This window comes from Penicillium samsonianum, assembly GCF_028829775.1.
Source record: "Penicillium samsonianum strain IBT 33392 chromosome Unknown utg000007l_segment0_segment0, whole genome shotgun sequence".
NCBI classification, from domain to species: domain Eukaryota; kingdom Fungi; phylum Ascomycota; class Eurotiomycetes; order Eurotiales; family Aspergillaceae; genus Penicillium; species Penicillium samsonianum.
The window spans coordinates 5,479,821-5,496,215 of record NW_026643265.1 but is presented as its reverse complement, the minus strand read 5'-3'; the positions used below and the strand labels follow the sequence as shown (position 1 = coordinate 5,496,215).

Sequence of the window (16,395 nt, the reverse complement as noted above, 5' to 3'; positions counted from 1 at the left end):
CCTCACTCTCCCAACTGTAATGGAAACAGATACAATCACAACATAAAAATCCATCCGTTGACAGTTAGTGAATGCAGCCTGAATTAAACTGCATTCCTGCAATACAACGCAAGGCACATTGTATGCAGAGAAACGTGTAAGCGATGTCAAATTGAATCGGCAGAGCTAATCTTGCATCTGTTAGGTGTTACCGTTCTTGGCTAGCGGTGAAATAACCCCAACTATCATGTTCACTACTGAGAATCAACTAGGATTCTCAACAAATAGTAAAGTCTACGGTCTCGTGGAGACCCTAAGGACCAGTTACCGTTCCAATGTATACGTTTAGAAAGGCAGGGATTGCGACTCTGACCAAAATCGCTGATTTTAAACCCACCATTGCATGCCCAGAAAAGGCACTGTTTCCGTTAAAAAAGGTTTTTCTGTTGTTTTCTTTTGATCATTATTGTTTTTGTCTGTGTGCTACGGCGAGATGCATTGGACTTTATATAAATGAGTTTCCCAAATTCACAGGCTGTTTAAATCTACCAGCTTTCTTTTTGCAACCACAAGATGGCATCCCAAGGTGAATTACCCCCAAATCAGACCGGCATCATTCAACATGAAGGCGGCATTCTTCAAATCACCCATGGTCTACCTATCCCAGAACTCGGCCCCCACCAAATGTTGGTGAAGACTGCTGCCGTGGCCCTCAACCCCTGTGATTATAAAATGCCACTGAGGTTCCCGACCCCAGGTCTCTGGGATGGGTGTGACTTTTCAGGAACAGTGGTTGCGCTAGGAAGCGAAGTTGCTGCACAGGGGCGATTCCGCCTTGGAGATCAGGCTTTTGGTGCCGTTCAGGGCTCAAATATGTCAGATCCAATGTCTGGAGCCTACTGCGAGTACATTCGAACCGAACCGGATCTTACTTTCCATGTTCCTAAAGGAATGGATCTTGTCAATGCACCCTCCCTCTCAGGGACCGCAATTGCGACTCTTGGGGTTGCTCTTTTTTGGTCACTTCAATTGCCCGGAACATTGCACACACCAGCATCCAAATCCGAGGATGTTCTGGTATACGGTGGAAGTAGCACTGTAGGACTACTTGCAATCCAGATGGTGAAGCTGTAAGTAGTCCAGTTCCTTCCTATGGCTTTCGGTATATTCAAGTCACTGATCCATCTTGCTTAGCTGTGGCCACCGCGTAATCACCACATGCTCCCCTCATAACCGCGACTTGGTTACATCATACGGGGCAGATCTTGTCTTTGATTACAACTCACCAACTTGTGGCGAAGAGATTCGAGCGGCCACAAAGAACACCTTGCGATATGTGCTTGACCCCTTTGCGGAAGCCAAGACTCTGCGATTGTGCTATGCAGCCATTGGTCGTACTGGAGGAAGGTACTGTGCACTTGAGCAATATCAAGAGAGTCTTTGCTCGCGAAAGACAATCAAGCACGAACTAGTCATGGGAGGTGCCATCTCGGGACGAGGTGTCGAGCTCCCAGACCCATACGGCATTGCGCCACGATCCGAGATTGGAGTCTGGGCTCGGTCATGGTACCTAGAACTCCAACAATTGATAAACAATGGGAAGCTTAAACCTTGTCAAACTCAAATCATTCCAGGCAAATTTGAAGGGATCTTGGAAGGTTTGGACATGCTGCGAAATAGAAGGGTTTCGGGGAAGAAGCTTGTCGTCCCTATGACCACGAAATGAAAGCCTGTATTAAGTTAGAGGCCTGAAAGAAGAATAGCTCAATGGGCAACTATTTGAAAAATATAAGTTTTGATGGACTGGTAGAATCCCACATCGCCTTGTACATACGAGGCTGTTCGCCCCTGGGTCGTCGTCGTAGTCTAGCTTTGAACTGATTTACATATCAGGTATTTATTTCCTGGCTGTTCTTTTTAGTTATGGTGGCTTGCTAGTGTGATGGGCTTTAGACGTGGAGAGCTCGCTATTATCTGCTAACTCGAATAGAAAAAAGGTTATACAAGTAATTCCAGGATTTCTATGTGGTGCTTTTAAAGATTCGATTTGCGTTGGAAATACGGGATTATCAACATAGACAGTAGGTGGGATCTAATTTGGACCATCGTAAACCATTTTAGCAATGACCTTCTTCTCCTCCTTGGTCGTGCTAATGTTTCGCGTTAAACGTCTCTTTCCGTCGAGCTCTTCAAATCCCCAAATCACTTCCGCTTCCCACCCCTTTGACGTATTCTGGGCAAATTCTTGAATGACCTTGTCGCTCAAACTAGCCACCTCCAGAATTTGACGTATGGAATCTTCCAGTATATCAGATCTGTCGGCAAATTTGAGGTGCATCTGAATATCTCCGAAGATAGGCAGCGAAACGTCTTGCTGCCTTCCATCGACCAAATAACTTCCTTCGCTGTCAAAGCCGCCTGGGTTGACTGTTTGTGTCACACGAATAGTTGTGACTGGTTTCGAATTGTCGGCCAAATCAGAACTTTCATTGGAGTTTCCCTCGATGCATGTGCTATTTTTGGCGGATAGGGAAGTGGTCTGGTGGATTTGCAATGAAAGCCGGGCGTGTCGCAAGACCTTTCGGACAACCCAAGGTACGCCTTGCTATTCTTTATTAGCAAATCAAAGCCAGCATCTCGATTCACTATCCCTCTTACCAAGACGAAAACGTCATCTGGATCGGTTGACAGCTTTCGGTTCTAATCATCATATTAGCCCATGCGTTAGGTACACATGTAAGTAATCAAATGGAGAAAGCTTACCAATACCCAAGTTCCGGTAAGATCAGGAACATCTTTGAAATCAGGTATAGCCATCCTTAGGGAATCAGATTTGGCACCCGAGTTAACAAGACTTCTTCCAAACTTGTCTCTCTATGGTAATGAGGCGGTTTGTTCCTTTTAAGGGTGGGGTTGAATCTCCTCTACTCCATCCTCCAGGAATCGCCATATGGATTCTAAATCAAGATCGGACTCGGACTCGGTGTCCGAACATGCAGGGAATGTCGAGCCCAGCTATTCATTCATTCATGCACAGACCATTGCAAAAAGACTGCGGCCGCCCGTCAATACCATGGTCTCGCATTGAAAACAGTTGAACGCAGCGTGGTTTCCATTCCCAATGAATATGCCAGGTTGCTCACTCAGGTAGTAATCCTACATCACCCTTTGTTCTCCCGGTTTATGATGAACGTGAGTGTGGGGATACATTCTTCAACTCTGTCTGAACGTTCCTTTATCTCATCTATAGATGCGTTCCTATTGTTCTTTCTCATTGGTTAACAATTTTGATTACCCTACCCTGCCAGATCCTAAAAGCAAACGCAACTAAGGAGCAAGTAGATCTTTTTAAATATCGTCCAGCTTCATGAAATACCATACTCATAAATAATCACTGGATCTTTAACAAGTTGCCGCAAGCACTCCATTATTTCCATCAAAGACATTTCACGAGGATCCTGTTCTTGTGCTAGGACAATGTCGCGAATTGAGGTTGACCAATCTTTCTGGCGAACTGTCTTGGATGAATCGAACTCTCCATCCTCTTGTAATTGAGCTGAGCCTGACCTCAATTTAAGGGCTCGGTCAAGCTTATCCAACATTGTAGAGCTGAACTCAACCAATAATTGAACTTGAGCAATGAGATTTCCCTCCAAATGAAACTGCCCGAACCGTACCTTTGGCAACAACATAATGGTGGCCGCATCAGCTGGAGGAATGATGAGAAACAGTTGGTACAACCGCATGAAAACAGCACGATATATGCGGACAAGTGAGCAATGTGCCTCCAATATGCCAAGCCACAGTCCTATATCGCATTTCGGGATTTTAGGTGTTGTCGTTCGATCCGGTGATGTTCTCGTCGTATGATACCCAGAATCATGTGTGGATACTGTAGTGGCATCTTCATCCAAGCCATTGCCACCAGCGTCCGAGAGGATAAACAAAGAGTCTTCATATCCTCTGCTCTCCGATTCAAATTGTTGTGTAGCAAATATAACATCCAAGGTCTCTTCGGTCGTACCACATGAAGATCGAACAATTGCCAAAAGCCAAGAGGAGTGATCAAGCAGACGATATATCGGAAGGTCCAGTGTTTCAATTGACAAATTAGAATTTTCATAGAAAATGGACGAAGATTCTAGAAGCATCGATCCGGTCTCAAATAGCTCCAAATCCTCAAGAAGTCCCACCTTCAATCTCAAGAGACTCTTGCGAATGTCTTGAGTAGAGGAAAGAGTTTCTTGGCCTGTTGCCATTGGGGTGGGCTTGCTTATAGTTCCAAGGTCAGGGTGATTCACCCACGCAGGATCTGGAAAGTCCTTTATTGCAAAGAGCGATTCGTTCTCGCCATAGTTGAGACGCTGAGTTTGAAAAGGCACGGAAATTGCCATTTCAGTGGCTTGCCTGGCGCCTGGTGGAGCATCACTGGTGAAAATAGAGGGAAAACAAGAATTTGCGTCGCAGGGATATATTTGATCTGAAGGCATCCACTCAGAAGGCTACAGCGATTAATAAGTCAGTATATGGCTGTCGTACTGCTTGTGTTCCAACTTACTAGGTTATAAGCATTGGTTGACCAATTCGAATGAGGATCACCCCATTGCTCAACAGGAGCCATTATGTTTCCAAAGTCTAGGGGCATATTAAACCCAGGGTCCGCCGAGGATGAATGAATGCTGCTTCCAGGAAATGCCGGCATTGACGCCGCTCCTCCCCAGTAGGGGTGCTCATTCATATTGTATCTCGCTGGAATTGGAGAGGGGGAGTGCAATAACTTCTTCACTCTGGGGCCGGACGATTTGTGAAGCACAGACATTGATTCATGCCGTTCATTGAATCTTTGGCTCTCACGGTCTTGTCGGGCAAGTAGATTCTGACTATGGTTTGAGGGTAATATGACCGGTGCAGGCTGGTTCATACTTGTGATGCATATTTCTTGAGCTTTAAGGCATCGCTCACAAGACATGCCATTCATATGATCACGCTCGCATCGCAACTTTTGCCCGCGACAACGATCACAAGCAGACCGTCGAGAGTGCCGATAATTGTGGGTTGGATGCATTGTAAAAACCAAAAAAAAGAGAAACAAGAAACAATATACACTATGGTGGCCGATAACTGCAGAGATAGACCCTTGATGGGAAGCTACCAAGGGCAAATATGTACTTCGTTCTTGCTCCACTCAATTTGGACGCATTACAGGAACCTATCAATTGGTTTGAATCATCCCCATCAGCACATCTAAACAGACGTCAGACTCGAGGAAAGATAGTTCTATTCGAAATTAGAGCCTAGGAAAAAGGCTAGGAAAGCGCGAGAATTGGTATCACTGCGCTTGTATACCTCTCCCTTGGGACTTGATCCACAACATTCTTGAACATGACGCTATATCGTGATTCGTTGGATAGTCCCAGTTTTTCCACGCCCAATTCTCGGGTGTGACAAGTTGTCAGGCTATAGCAACTTGGCCCTCTCACAACATGTGTATAGACATGCGGACATGCAGACAGAAATTTAAGAGTATTTTTATAGCGTCCATGAACTGAAGGCTGGAGCCCCAGAGTCCTGGTACGAGGTGCGTCAGGATTCATGGAAAATGTTACACCATGCTCAAATGGGAGCAATGTATGAGGGGGTAGATCTGTTGTGATACAGTGAAGGTGAACATTGTCTCACATAGCGCTGCATCTGAAACATGAGCTCCCTGTTACGCAGAATGGCCAAGAGATCGAGACAGCTTCAACGATCCTTTGGCCCGAGTCGAAGAGCTCAGAGGAAATGGCGATGACCCGCTTTTGAGGTTAAATAGAGAATAATACAGTCAAACATACAGGCCATTCCGCTTACGGTGCCTAGAGCTAGCCGGTTGGTCAAAGATATTAACCTCCAGTACCTGCGTTGTAGGCATTAGAGGCGAGCTTGACGCCACTGGGCCAAATGTCTGACTTAAACATTATCATTCAGACATAGACTACCACAAAGGAATACCGAACACGGAGTAGATAACTCCGATTTGGAAAATCGCAGTTCACGTTAAGCCCAGGCCACATCGAAGTTCGGGGAATTAAGTCCATCTTAGGGCCTAGCTGAGAATCTTCAGGCTTGACGGTTCTGCGCCCCTGATATTTTCTTTTTTGTCCCCTGCTCGATTTCATATTCTGTCTCCACATCCTAAAATCCACCGATTACGGAGTATTCTAGTACCAACTGTCGAGGGGCGGAGAATGCAAAGTAAGGGGTTGAAGGCCTGACTACAGCCCTGGCCAGAGCGCGGCTGCCTTTCGAACACTGGAAATGTAGACCGATTACAGGAGGGTAAAAGATATATGAGGTGTAATTCAAGGACAGACATTATTCACATCCCTTTTGATCACTGTCGTGTAGAACCACCTCGCGCTTTACCTTTGAGATCGAAAAGCCGATGATATATAATCTTTACATTGAGGCTGGGCGCCGCTTATACCCCTGATTTGCGCCTAGTCTATCCGCCAGACCAGCCCCAGATGAGAAAGATACATTCAAATGTTATGGAATTTGGGCGTAACTTCTTCGTGGAACTCACTTAGAATCAGACAAGTATTCAGCAGTAAAGAAGACAGTCGAAGGGCCTTCATATGGAGTTTCCACTCCGCCCAGGTTGTCCATTCCAGTCCTTTATCAAAACCCGAACTCCCTGACTTCCTTTTCGTGGGTGACCATTGAACATGTCTCGTACGATTCGAACGTCATCTACTGTAGTCTCGTAGAGCTCCATCTCAAATTCCCGGAAAATGGTGGCGATTGCTAAAAGAATCTCCGCCCGCGCGAGGCTGGTCAACAGACGTTAGTACACGATTTGAATAGAACAAACAAAGAATATATCCATACGGAATTCCAATACACTGTCTTGATCCCTTGCTAAAAGCAACCAGATACTTCTCCAGGCTTTTCCTCTGCTCCAGGTCCATCCATCGCTCTGGGGTGAAGCTTTGCGAGTTTGGGAAAATATCTTCGTTGTGGTGCATGAATAAGCTGGTCATCCCCACAGGTGTCTGGTTTATACTGTCAAAAGAAGGTCTAGGCAACCGCAAAAAGGGGGATGCAGATATCGTACCCCGGGAGGGATGATCCAGTCCTTGTAAGTCATAACTTGATCTGGAGAGCTGCGCTGAAGCCTTGTTGCCACAGCGTTGGTGATTCTTCATGAGGGTCAAATAAGCAAATGATACAGTCGCGCCAGGGGGAGTTAAAGGGCGAAAGCTTTACATACCTTAGGCCCTCCAGCATAACAGATGTCTACTATATCGTCAGATGTTTTGACATATCAAAAATCGAGATTGCGAATGAACAACTTACGAGGTACGGCATTGTTTCGTATTCGACCAAAGTTGCGGTTCCATCGGGGTCGAGTCGGTTTAGCTCGTCCCGTAGCCTTTGTAGCTTATCTGGGTTGTTAAGTAGATGGAAGGTGACTGTCGTCAAGTTCTTCGCAGTTGTTTCTCCTCCGGCCGAGATGACAGTGAAAACCTCTTGGCTCAAGCGGCCAGGCGCCTTCTCCTCTGGGGGAAGCTTGCTGTCTAGTAGCGCATGAAACAATGTACCTTTCGGCACACTACCATTATCATCTGCCAAGTTCCTACCAGCGGTTTGGCTATCAATGATGGATTTCGCGAGTCGCAGACTTTCCATTTTCTGATCAATTACCGGGCCGATGTGAGGGTTGATGCTCACAACTAGCCACCGTGGAAGCAGCTCAAATAAGCTGAAGACCCAGCGAAACTGTTTGAACTGGACACCGACTTGCACAATTGCCTCAATTGTCTTTGACCACTGCGGTGTGAAATCAGGGTCATCCAAATAATGGAACGATTCACCCATAGAATATTCCACAACCACGTCTGTCGTGTAGGCATTAAACGCATGATAAACATGCAGCGGTGTTTTTCTCTCCTTCCAGTCTCGCATTCCTTTACACAGCTTATCGATCATTCTCCGGATCATGGGCTCCAACTGTCGAATTCGCTGCTGAGAAAAGAATGGGTTCATGGGTTGTCGGCGTATCCGATGGCGATGGTGGTCGACTGAGCCAAAGGCTGAGGCCGGTGCCCCAAACATGCCAGTCAAATGTAAGGATTTGTTTCTCGGTTTATCTCGAGAGTATAATATCTCATAGTACTCTGGGTCGTCGATGTGTAATTCAAAGGGACTGATTCTCACAATCGGGCCGTATTTGCGATGCATCTCAGCGATTCGGAAGGTGTATTGGCCTTCGAGGAACGAATCGTAATAGAACTCGTACCACATTGTCAGAGCGGCCAGTCTTGGTCCTGGGAAATGGGCGAGTGGTGAAAACCATAGCCGATATGTTGCCAACCACACCCCATAGGTCACTCCAACCACCCCAAGGGCCAAGATGGGCTGTGCGACAACTGCATTCCACCAATCCATGGTCCGTAGATTTGAATGGGGGGAGAAAATCGTTGTAGACGAGAAAAAACGCGAATGCTAATCTTCCAGTTCTCGGTCGGTCCTTTTTTATCTTCTTGGATTGTTGCCCCACACCTGTCAAGAAGGACACTATGCCACTAGGCCTAATGGATACAGAACGGTGATTGGAATCCATACTGTCGGTAACCTTGAGCGTCGTACCTCTGTGGATGGGGAAGGGGCAAAATAAGAACATCTGGGGTCTCGTTTAGTGGCAATCTTCTGCAACCTATCGCGGCACATCCGTGCCAACAGAAATGGCTAATCATATGGATACTAGTTCGGCCGTGGGTCTTAAAAAGGTGTCCAGAGCTCAGGATCATCCATTTCACTCCTTATAAGAGGTTCGGATTGATGACTTCCAAGCCCCGTTCGAGGCACGGGGCTTTGGTGGAACCTTCAGGATCCCGGAGGGACAAAGCGTTGAAACTGCCGGCAGCTGAAGAATCAGAATCAAGGAGAATAATAATCATATCAATGATGTACGATGGTTGAAGAGTGATTTTCGATTCTCTTCACGTTGTGCTCCACTCATTCCTGTTGTCTTCGGAGTGATGAGGTGGTAGAGATGTCTGCAGGTTCTTCATGAAGTTCCAAGGTTAGGGCCACGGGTCCCATTTGGGAATAGCGGAAATGTCAAAAAAAGGGCCCCGCAGACAACGCCATTGTTCGTCAAAAGTCCATAAAACATAAGACATAATCTTTGCTGGGTATCATTTGTTAATAGGGGGATATGTATCATTGACGATGCTGCTTACCGTAATATCACAGGCCGATCTCGAGATCATTGTGCTCAGACGTTGGAGCGGAACCTTGAAGATGGCAACCGCTTCGCTAAGACACGGCACAGTCACAGCAAATAATGGTGACCCGTTGTGTAAACAACAAATTCAAAGGGCACGGCGTAGTACTAATGTTCTCCCTGGGCGCCAAGGGAGACCGTAAAATAGGGGGTTTTCACACAAATTCTCCCTTAGGTCGTAGCCATTTATAGCCATTTATATTGTCAGCATACTACTCCGTACCCATCATCTACGTAAAACAGCGGGTTTGCTGCCGCCAGCCAACACCTCGTATTTCAACAAGCTGCACATCCTGAAATTTTTGAATTTTTCAAGCCATCACTCATCCTGCAGGGTAGGATGGGGAGGTGGGGAGGGAGGCGCTGGAATAGGCTGAAATAAACCCCTGAGCTTCCGCGCATCCGCCGGATTTGTCTAACACTAGGGGTTCTTCCCTAGGGTTTTCCCCTGGCGTTTCCCTTCTTCAAAGTAGAAATATGGAAATCCCTGGGCAGACTAAATTGGGGAGAGCGTTGATACATACGTACTCGGGTATTAAACTGATATGCGTGGTCGCCGAGGTCCGAATGCGGGGAACAAGAGAAGTTTATACATATGTACTTGGTATGCATGTAGTCTGCAGGACCTACCATTATCGGTAACAACATCATCAAAATGAATTTCGAGTTGCCAGCAGATCTCCAAGCTCATTTAGAATCTATAGATTCGTTTATCCACTCAACTATTCTCCCGTTGCAACATTCCGAGGACAATAACCGCTTTTTCGATCACCGTCGTGAGTATGCACGGACCGACTGGGAAAACAATGGGAATCCACGAAAGGAATGGCAAGAGCTATTAGGTCGGTCGAACAAAACACCAAGACGAGCGGGGCTGATAAATTGGCAGGTAAGGCGCGTACTTTAGCTGATTATTCGGGTTTTTACCGATTCGCCCTCCCCCGGGTCTATGGGGGCCAGTCACATCCAGACGTGAACTTATGGATGTCCGCCATTCGCTATCACTTGGCTTCGAATGCGGTGTACGGTGGTGGTTTGGGGCTGGCCAATGATTTACAGAATGAGCATAGTATCGTTGGAAATTTCCCGGATGTTTTGATGCTCCACCATTTTGGCAATGAACAACAAAGAGATACCTTGATTCCTGTACGTCTGCAGGGGGAGTTCCGAACAACATTTGGTCTTACTGAACCCGACCATGGAAGTGATGCAACATTCATGTCTACTGTCGCTCGTCAAATTCGGGGAGGGTTTGAAATCACGGGGGCAAAGAAGTGGCAGACGGGGGCGCATCACTGTACCCACTTCCTCATCTTTGCGCGAACTTCTGGCAAAGCAGGATCAGCACAAGGCATTACTGCATTCTTAGTTCCTCGTGACACAGCAGGGGTTCACATCGTTAGTTACGAGTGGACGTTGAACATGCCCACCGACCACGCAACGGTGGAACTGAATAGTGTATGGGTGCCAGGATCGGCAGTTTTGGGATCGGTCGACCAGGGACTAGCCATCGCCCAAACATTTGTGCACGAGAATAGAATTCGTCAAGCAGCCAGCTCCTGCGGGGCCGCACGATACTGCCTGGACCGAAGCATCGAGCGCGCACGGGCACGGAAGATATGGGGAGAGGGGAAGACTCTGGCTGATAATCAGGCTATTCAGTTCCCGGTCGTTGAGTTGATGACACAGGTAGAGATGTTGCGACTCTTCATATTGAAGACAAGCTGGGAGATGGATCGTATCGTGGCGGAGTGTCAGTTGTCCAAAGCCCCGCGCCCGCCTTGGGTTGAAATTGAGCGCCTTCTCTCCGATCAGGTGGCCATGTGTAACTTCTGGGCAAATCGATTATGCTGTCAAGCTGCCGACCGAGCGATTCAGGTATGTCCCACCCGGCTGATTATTGAGACATGACTGACCGATCAGATTCACGGGGGTGATGGATACTCTCGTCACTACCCCTTTGAACACATATATCGTCATTTCCGTCGGTATCGGATCACGGAAGGCGCAGAGGAGATTCAAATGCGCAAGATTGGAGCATACATATTTGGATTTGCTGGCCCAAAGAAAAAGGAGGTGGAGCATGCTGAGCATTCAAAGGCAAAAATTTGATCCAACCCCTGAACCAGGTACTTGGGGTCGGGACCAGGCCATTCTGACAGAAGTACGGTCATGAAGTATGATGTGCTAGGGTATGAGACATGGTCGTTTCAGAAGATTTCTTGCATCATTCAATGTTCTGCGTAAATATGAATGTCAACCCACTTATGGATGGTAGAATTCTTAGTCACGAATTCTTTTGATGTGGAGCCCTGCGGCCTTGGATTTCAGGCCTAAATTCACGTGGTCCTAGGCCTGAAATTGTCACATACACAGAGTACTTCACCATAGTGGGGTTATGCAGTGGTATGTTGGTTGGTTATATAAGAAGAAAGTAGTAAAATACTAGTAAGGGAATGGTAAGAGAGAAATGGGTTGATGCCTGAAGGTGGTAAGGTAATGAAAGGCGTAAGGCAAACATAATTTTTTGGTGGGTGCCTAAGGCTAGTTAAACCTAGTGAGAGGTCAGGGGGGCCCACCCTGGGGTGTAGTCACCTAGGCCTTATTGCCCGATTTTCCAGGGTGCAAACTTTCACGTCACCCGAGGTTTTTCCGAGATGCAAGTCGTACAACATTGTAAAGGTAGTGACCTAACTAGTTATAACTACCATCGAAGCTGTTGGAAAATACCTAGGTATGCATGGTACATATGCACACACATGTAATTTACGTAAGTATTCATCTTCAGATTATCTAGGTAGGTGTATGTGTTATATAGTATCTACTTACTATGTAGGAGTTAATGCTGAAATTTTTCAAAGTATACTTTGTAGTAAGTGGCTAGTGATGTACCTTCCAAAGGCCGGTACATCCTTGAGAGGTTCTACAGTACTCACAACCTCTTCCGTTCCTTCCTTTCCGGGTGGTCCGGCGCCACTTACCTAAAACGTTTAAGATTTTTTAATCCACCCATGGATCTCTTCTCGGGACCCCACCGAGCCCAGTTCAAGCCTCTGCAGAAAATTCTAACTCTCATCTTGAAACGCTCATATATACAAATGCTGTGGTAACCCTGTCATCATACTCAAATTCCGTTTCAATTGGATACACCCCGTGGTGGCCCTGCCATGTCCGAGATGGTCTCTCACAATGCATCGGTACACGATGATACCAAAACCTCTTCAAATGCGATCTCTGCAGAGTCGGATAATGCTTTTCAAGACACCAAGGAGGCTGATGCCGAGCAAAATCACACCGACAACTCCAACCCTGGGGAACTGAAGCGCAAGCTGAAAAGCAGACATCTACAGATGATTGCGATTGGTAAGTCTTGGTTTTCTTGATCAAAATGGGTTGTGGCAGGTGCTAACTTACTTCTGTCTCAGGTGGAACTATTGGCACAGGTATACTCTCTTGCCCTCAGGTCTTCGGCTAGACGAATCCCGAAATCTAACCTCCCCAGGACTCTTTATTTCCAGCGGCACTGCCATCGCAGAATCCGGTCCAGCAGGCGCCTTGATCGCCTATATCTTTGTCGGCTCCATTGTCTATTCTGTTATGAGCTCCTTGGGCGAAGTTGCAACCTATATCCCAATCCCCGGTGCCTTCACTTCCTATGCAGCCCGCCTGATCGACCCAAGCCTCGGATTTTCTATGGGTTGGATCTATTGGTTCAACTGGGCCTCCACATTTGCTGTCGAATTGACCGCCACCGGTACCATCATCCAATATTGGGATCCTAGCCTGAACATTGCCATTTTCATCGGAGTATTTTGGGTGTTCATCACGGCCATGAACTTTCTCCCCGTCAACTTCTACGGCGAAATAGAGTTCTGGTTTTCAACTATCAAAGTGGCCACTGTCATCGGGTTCATCATTTTTGCCATTTGCATCGATGTCGGAGTGGGGGAGCAGGGCTATCTGGGATTTCGCTACTGGAGCACGCCAGGCGCTTTTGCCTCGTACAGCCCCAATTTACCGGATTCTGTAGGCAAGTTCGTTGGCTTCTGGGCGGTGCTTATCCAAGCCGGATTCTCCTACCAAGGCACGGAGCTTGTCGGTGTGGCGGCTGGAGAAACTGAAAACCCACAAAAGACAGTTCCGTCAGCTATCCGCAAGACGTTTGTTCGAATTCTTCTCTTCTTTGTCTTGACGATTTTTTTCATTGGGCTCGTGGTCCCCTACAACAATGGCCGCCTCACCACCGCAACAACCAACGCATCATCCTCGCCTATGGTTATCGCGGCTGATTTGGCAGGTGTTAAGGTTCTTCCAAGTTTGATCAATGCTGTGCTCTTGTCCGTGGTCTTGTCGGCCGCCAACTCCAATGTATACAGTGGCAGTCGAGTCCTAACTGGATTGGCACATGAAGGATTTGCTCCGGCCTGTTTCGGTTGGGTGACCAAGCACGGTGTACCGTATATCAGCGTGACATTCACCGCTTTGTTTGGTTTGTTGGGTTTCATGAACGTTTCCAATGACGCTGGGCAAGTCTTCACTTGGCTCGTGAACCTTTCTAGTGTTGCAGGCTTTGTGACCTGGGCCTCGATCAATGCGTGTCATATCGCGTTCATGCGGGTATTGGCAACCCGCGGGATTTCTCGTGATACCCTCCCGTATAAGGCCGTCTTGCAACCATATCTGGCTTGGTATGGTCTCTTCTTCAATGTCCTCATCGCCCTCACTCAGGGTTTCACTTCTTTCATCCCGCATTTCCGAGTGACCGACTTCTTCGTTGCCTACATCTGCCCCATCGTTTTCGTAGTGCTCTATATCGGGCACAAGGTGATTTTCCGTACGTCATTTGTCCGTGCCGCCGATGCCGATATTGACACCGGTCGCTTGCACTACGAAAAGGAAGTCGATGCTCCCAAGCCATGGTACTGGAGGGTCTGGGGCTGGGTCACGAAGTAATACAGCGCAGTTATCAATATTCGATAACTTGTATATGTGATTTGTTTAGCGCAAGGTACCTGTGCATGGTTGTTGGCATATTTGGAGTACCCTTATGTAACTTTTTTTTTTTCAGATATCAACGAGCCATTTTCGGAATCATGTATTTATTATCCGTTATGCTCTTACGGATGATCATTTAAGAGGACACCTGACCCCGGATTTTATGGCATCCCTCAATCTCAACATTATCGGTTCACCGGACATAGTTGTATGTTGCCTCCGTTTTATATCCACTTTAACTGCCGGGCCACCACAGAGAAGCCGCCTATCAATGCAGTTGTGCCAGTGCAAACGACGAGTGCCCCATAGCCAGTTCCATATGCACCCAGAGCATGTCCTCGCCAACTGTCTGCCTTGAGCAGAGCCTCGCTTAGGGGGCCACTTGCCACATTGCCAATCCCACGCCCTGTTTCCATGAATGGGAAAATGACAGTCGCGTCTGCCAATGGATTGGCCTTCTGCACCTCATGGGAGACGCCCGCCCATGTGGAGGAGAAGCCACCCGCGAGAAGACCGTAGGCAATACAAAAGACATATAAAGGGGGGATAGTGGCGGCAAACCCCCAAACAAAAAAGACCGCGATAACGGTACCGACAGTCGACATCAAGATGCAGGTAGTGATGTGATATCGGTCAGAAAGGAATCCCATGATGACAGAGCCAAACACTGTAAACAAATTCACGAGGACTACTGTGAGAGACGCCATGTAGTCACTCGCACCTAGACTGCGCGCGTATGTCGGAAGGTAGATGGTCGGCAGGAAAAATCCGATTGCTTCCAGAGTGTTGCCAAGCTGGTAAATTATGAAAACTTTGTTGTACAAGAAACGAAAATTCAGACGGTGATACGCGATTTCTGTGGTACGCAGCCTCGGTCGATGAAAGTAGAGAAAAGGCACAGCAAGAATGAACAATGCCACTGATGATATTTGAAGCGTGGCTTCAATTCCATACTGATTCAAAAGCCACTGGATGGCAAGTGGAAAGACTATCCCGGACACACCGGACCCACCCTAAAGATATATATCAGTTCGCCTTGTCATAAGAAGGAAGTTCAGGATGCAGAGTATTATGTGCAACTCACCCAGACAATACCAAAGGCAAGCCCTTTTCGTTTATCGAACCACTCCGACATGAATAGGATGGTGGGAGTATAGGCAAAACATCCACCAATTCCAAAGCCAATTCCTTGCGACAAAATGAGATGCATGACGTTGGTGGAAAAGGAACTCAGTGCCAAGGACAAACACATGATAACAACTCCTATAGTTGACACCCAGCGAGCAATTTTAGGCACTAAAATCATCAAAATTATTGCCAACGGGGCAATCAGGTATGCGATACCCTGTATATCGTGTTAGCGAGAGAAGCGCGACCTTGAATATCTTGACAACTAACCATCGCACAAGTACCAATAACTGCGATGTTTTCAGATCCTTCAAACGGCTCGTGTGTACTATAGTAGTCTTGAAATATACCAAAGGCGAATGCATATCCTACTCGCCTGTTAGTTTCAACAACAATTTATCTTCGACCAAAGAACCACAATGATCACGTACCCCAAACTAGAGCTTCGAGCATTGCAGAAGCCATCAGGAACAGCCATGCTTGAACTCCTCCATCGACCGGCGGCAACTTCTCATCGTCTAGGATGATTCTGGTATCGGACTGTTGGTCGGAGGGTATGAAGGATGTACTCCGGCTGTTGAAACTGGGAAGATACTCCTTAGACTCCATGATGCAGAATATCCCACGACTCTATAACCACGGCCGTGATTGGTATCTGGAAGTACAATGGGGTTGTGTGTGAGAGACACGGGGAGACCCTCCTTTGAAAAGGGTTTATATTCAATGCGGCCGTTTGCCAAAAAAAAACGGAAAAAAAGCGAGGATCAGCCTGGGAAAATGAAATAAGCTAATGGAAGCTAGCTGCATGACGAAATAAATCTCCTTGACAAGGATCCACCCAATTGTCGTGCAAGGAAGGTAGCTCAAAAGCACATACCTGGAATCCAGGTAGACTGGGGTCCCAGCAATGTGATGTTGAACCCCTAGATGTACCGATATGGTCAGTTTCACGAGTCACGCGTCCAAGCAGACCGTACCGTGGTGATTCATCGATTCTCTCGGTCTTCAATTGATGCTAGTAG

At 47.1% G+C, this 16,395-nt stretch overlaps 7 protein-coding genes across 7 annotated transcripts; 3 read left to right on the top strand and 4 right to left on the bottom strand.

Annotated features, from left to right (window-relative positions):
* Positions 1–552: 552 nt before the first annotated feature.
* Positions 553–1,705, top strand: N7471_012976 (zinc-binding alcohol dehydrogenase family protein; the record flags this gene model as incomplete). Its single annotated transcript, XM_057285695.1, has 2 exons — positions 553–1,109; positions 1,174–1,705. The coding sequence occupies 2 exons, from the start codon at positions 553–555 to the stop codon at positions 1,703–1,705; spliced, it is 1,089 nt and encodes a 362-aa protein (XP_057131961.1).
* A 366-nt stretch (positions 1,706–2,071) lies between these two features.
* N7471_012975 (uncharacterized protein) lies at positions 2,072–2,796 on the bottom strand (the record flags this gene model as incomplete). The annotated part of the gene is made up of 3 exons (XM_057285694.1): positions 2,072–2,584; positions 2,638–2,679; positions 2,743–2,796. 3 exons carry the CDS (start codon positions 2,794–2,796, stop codon positions 2,072–2,074), a joined length of 609 nt encoding a protein of 202 aa, XP_057131960.1.
* Positions 2,797–3,344: 548 nt separating this feature from the next.
* N7471_012974 (Zn(II)2Cys6 transcription factor domain-containing protein) lies at positions 3,345–5,044 on the bottom strand (the record flags this gene model as incomplete). The annotated part of the gene is made up of 2 exons (XM_057285693.1): positions 3,345–4,481; positions 4,538–5,044. The coding sequence occupies 2 exons, from the start codon at positions 5,042–5,044 to the stop codon at positions 3,345–3,347; spliced, it is 1,644 nt and encodes a 547-aa protein (XP_057131959.1).
* A 1,183-nt stretch (positions 5,045–6,227) lies between these two features.
* N7471_012973 (cytochrome P450) lies at positions 6,228–8,409 on the bottom strand (the record flags this gene model as incomplete). Its single annotated transcript, XM_057285692.1, has 5 exons — positions 6,228–6,791; positions 6,850–7,013; positions 7,076–7,160; positions 7,232–7,257; positions 7,318–8,409. The coding sequence occupies 5 exons, from the start codon at positions 8,407–8,409 to the stop codon at positions 6,593–6,595; spliced, it is 1,566 nt and encodes a 521-aa protein (XP_057131958.1). The 3' UTR covers positions 6,228–6,592.
* A 1,496-nt stretch (positions 8,410–9,905) lies between these two features.
* N7471_012972 (acyl-CoA dehydrogenase family protein) lies at positions 9,906–11,362 on the top strand (the record flags this gene model as incomplete). Its single annotated transcript, XM_057285691.1, has 3 exons — positions 9,906–10,092; positions 10,140–11,128; positions 11,174–11,362. 3 exons carry the CDS (start codon positions 9,906–9,908, stop codon positions 11,360–11,362), a joined length of 1,365 nt encoding a protein of 454 aa, XP_057131957.1.
* Positions 11,363–12,417: 1,055 nt separating this feature from the next.
* On the top strand, positions 12,418–14,203 carry N7471_012971 (uncharacterized protein; the record flags this gene model as incomplete). The annotated part of the gene is made up of 3 exons (XM_057285690.1): positions 12,418–12,613; positions 12,676–12,693; positions 12,753–14,203. The coding sequence occupies 3 exons, from the start codon at positions 12,418–12,420 to the stop codon at positions 14,201–14,203; spliced, it is 1,665 nt and encodes a 554-aa protein (XP_057131956.1).
* Positions 14,204–14,469: 266 nt separating this feature from the next.
* Positions 14,470–15,982, bottom strand: N7471_012970 (Major facilitator superfamily domain general substrate transporter; the record flags this gene model as incomplete). The annotated part of the gene is made up of 4 exons (XM_057285689.1): positions 14,470–15,258; positions 15,330–15,590; positions 15,644–15,741; positions 15,805–15,982. 4 exons carry the CDS (start codon positions 15,980–15,982, stop codon positions 14,470–14,472), a joined length of 1,326 nt encoding a protein of 441 aa, XP_057131955.1.
* Between the last annotated feature and the right edge of the window lie 413 nt (positions 15,983–16,395).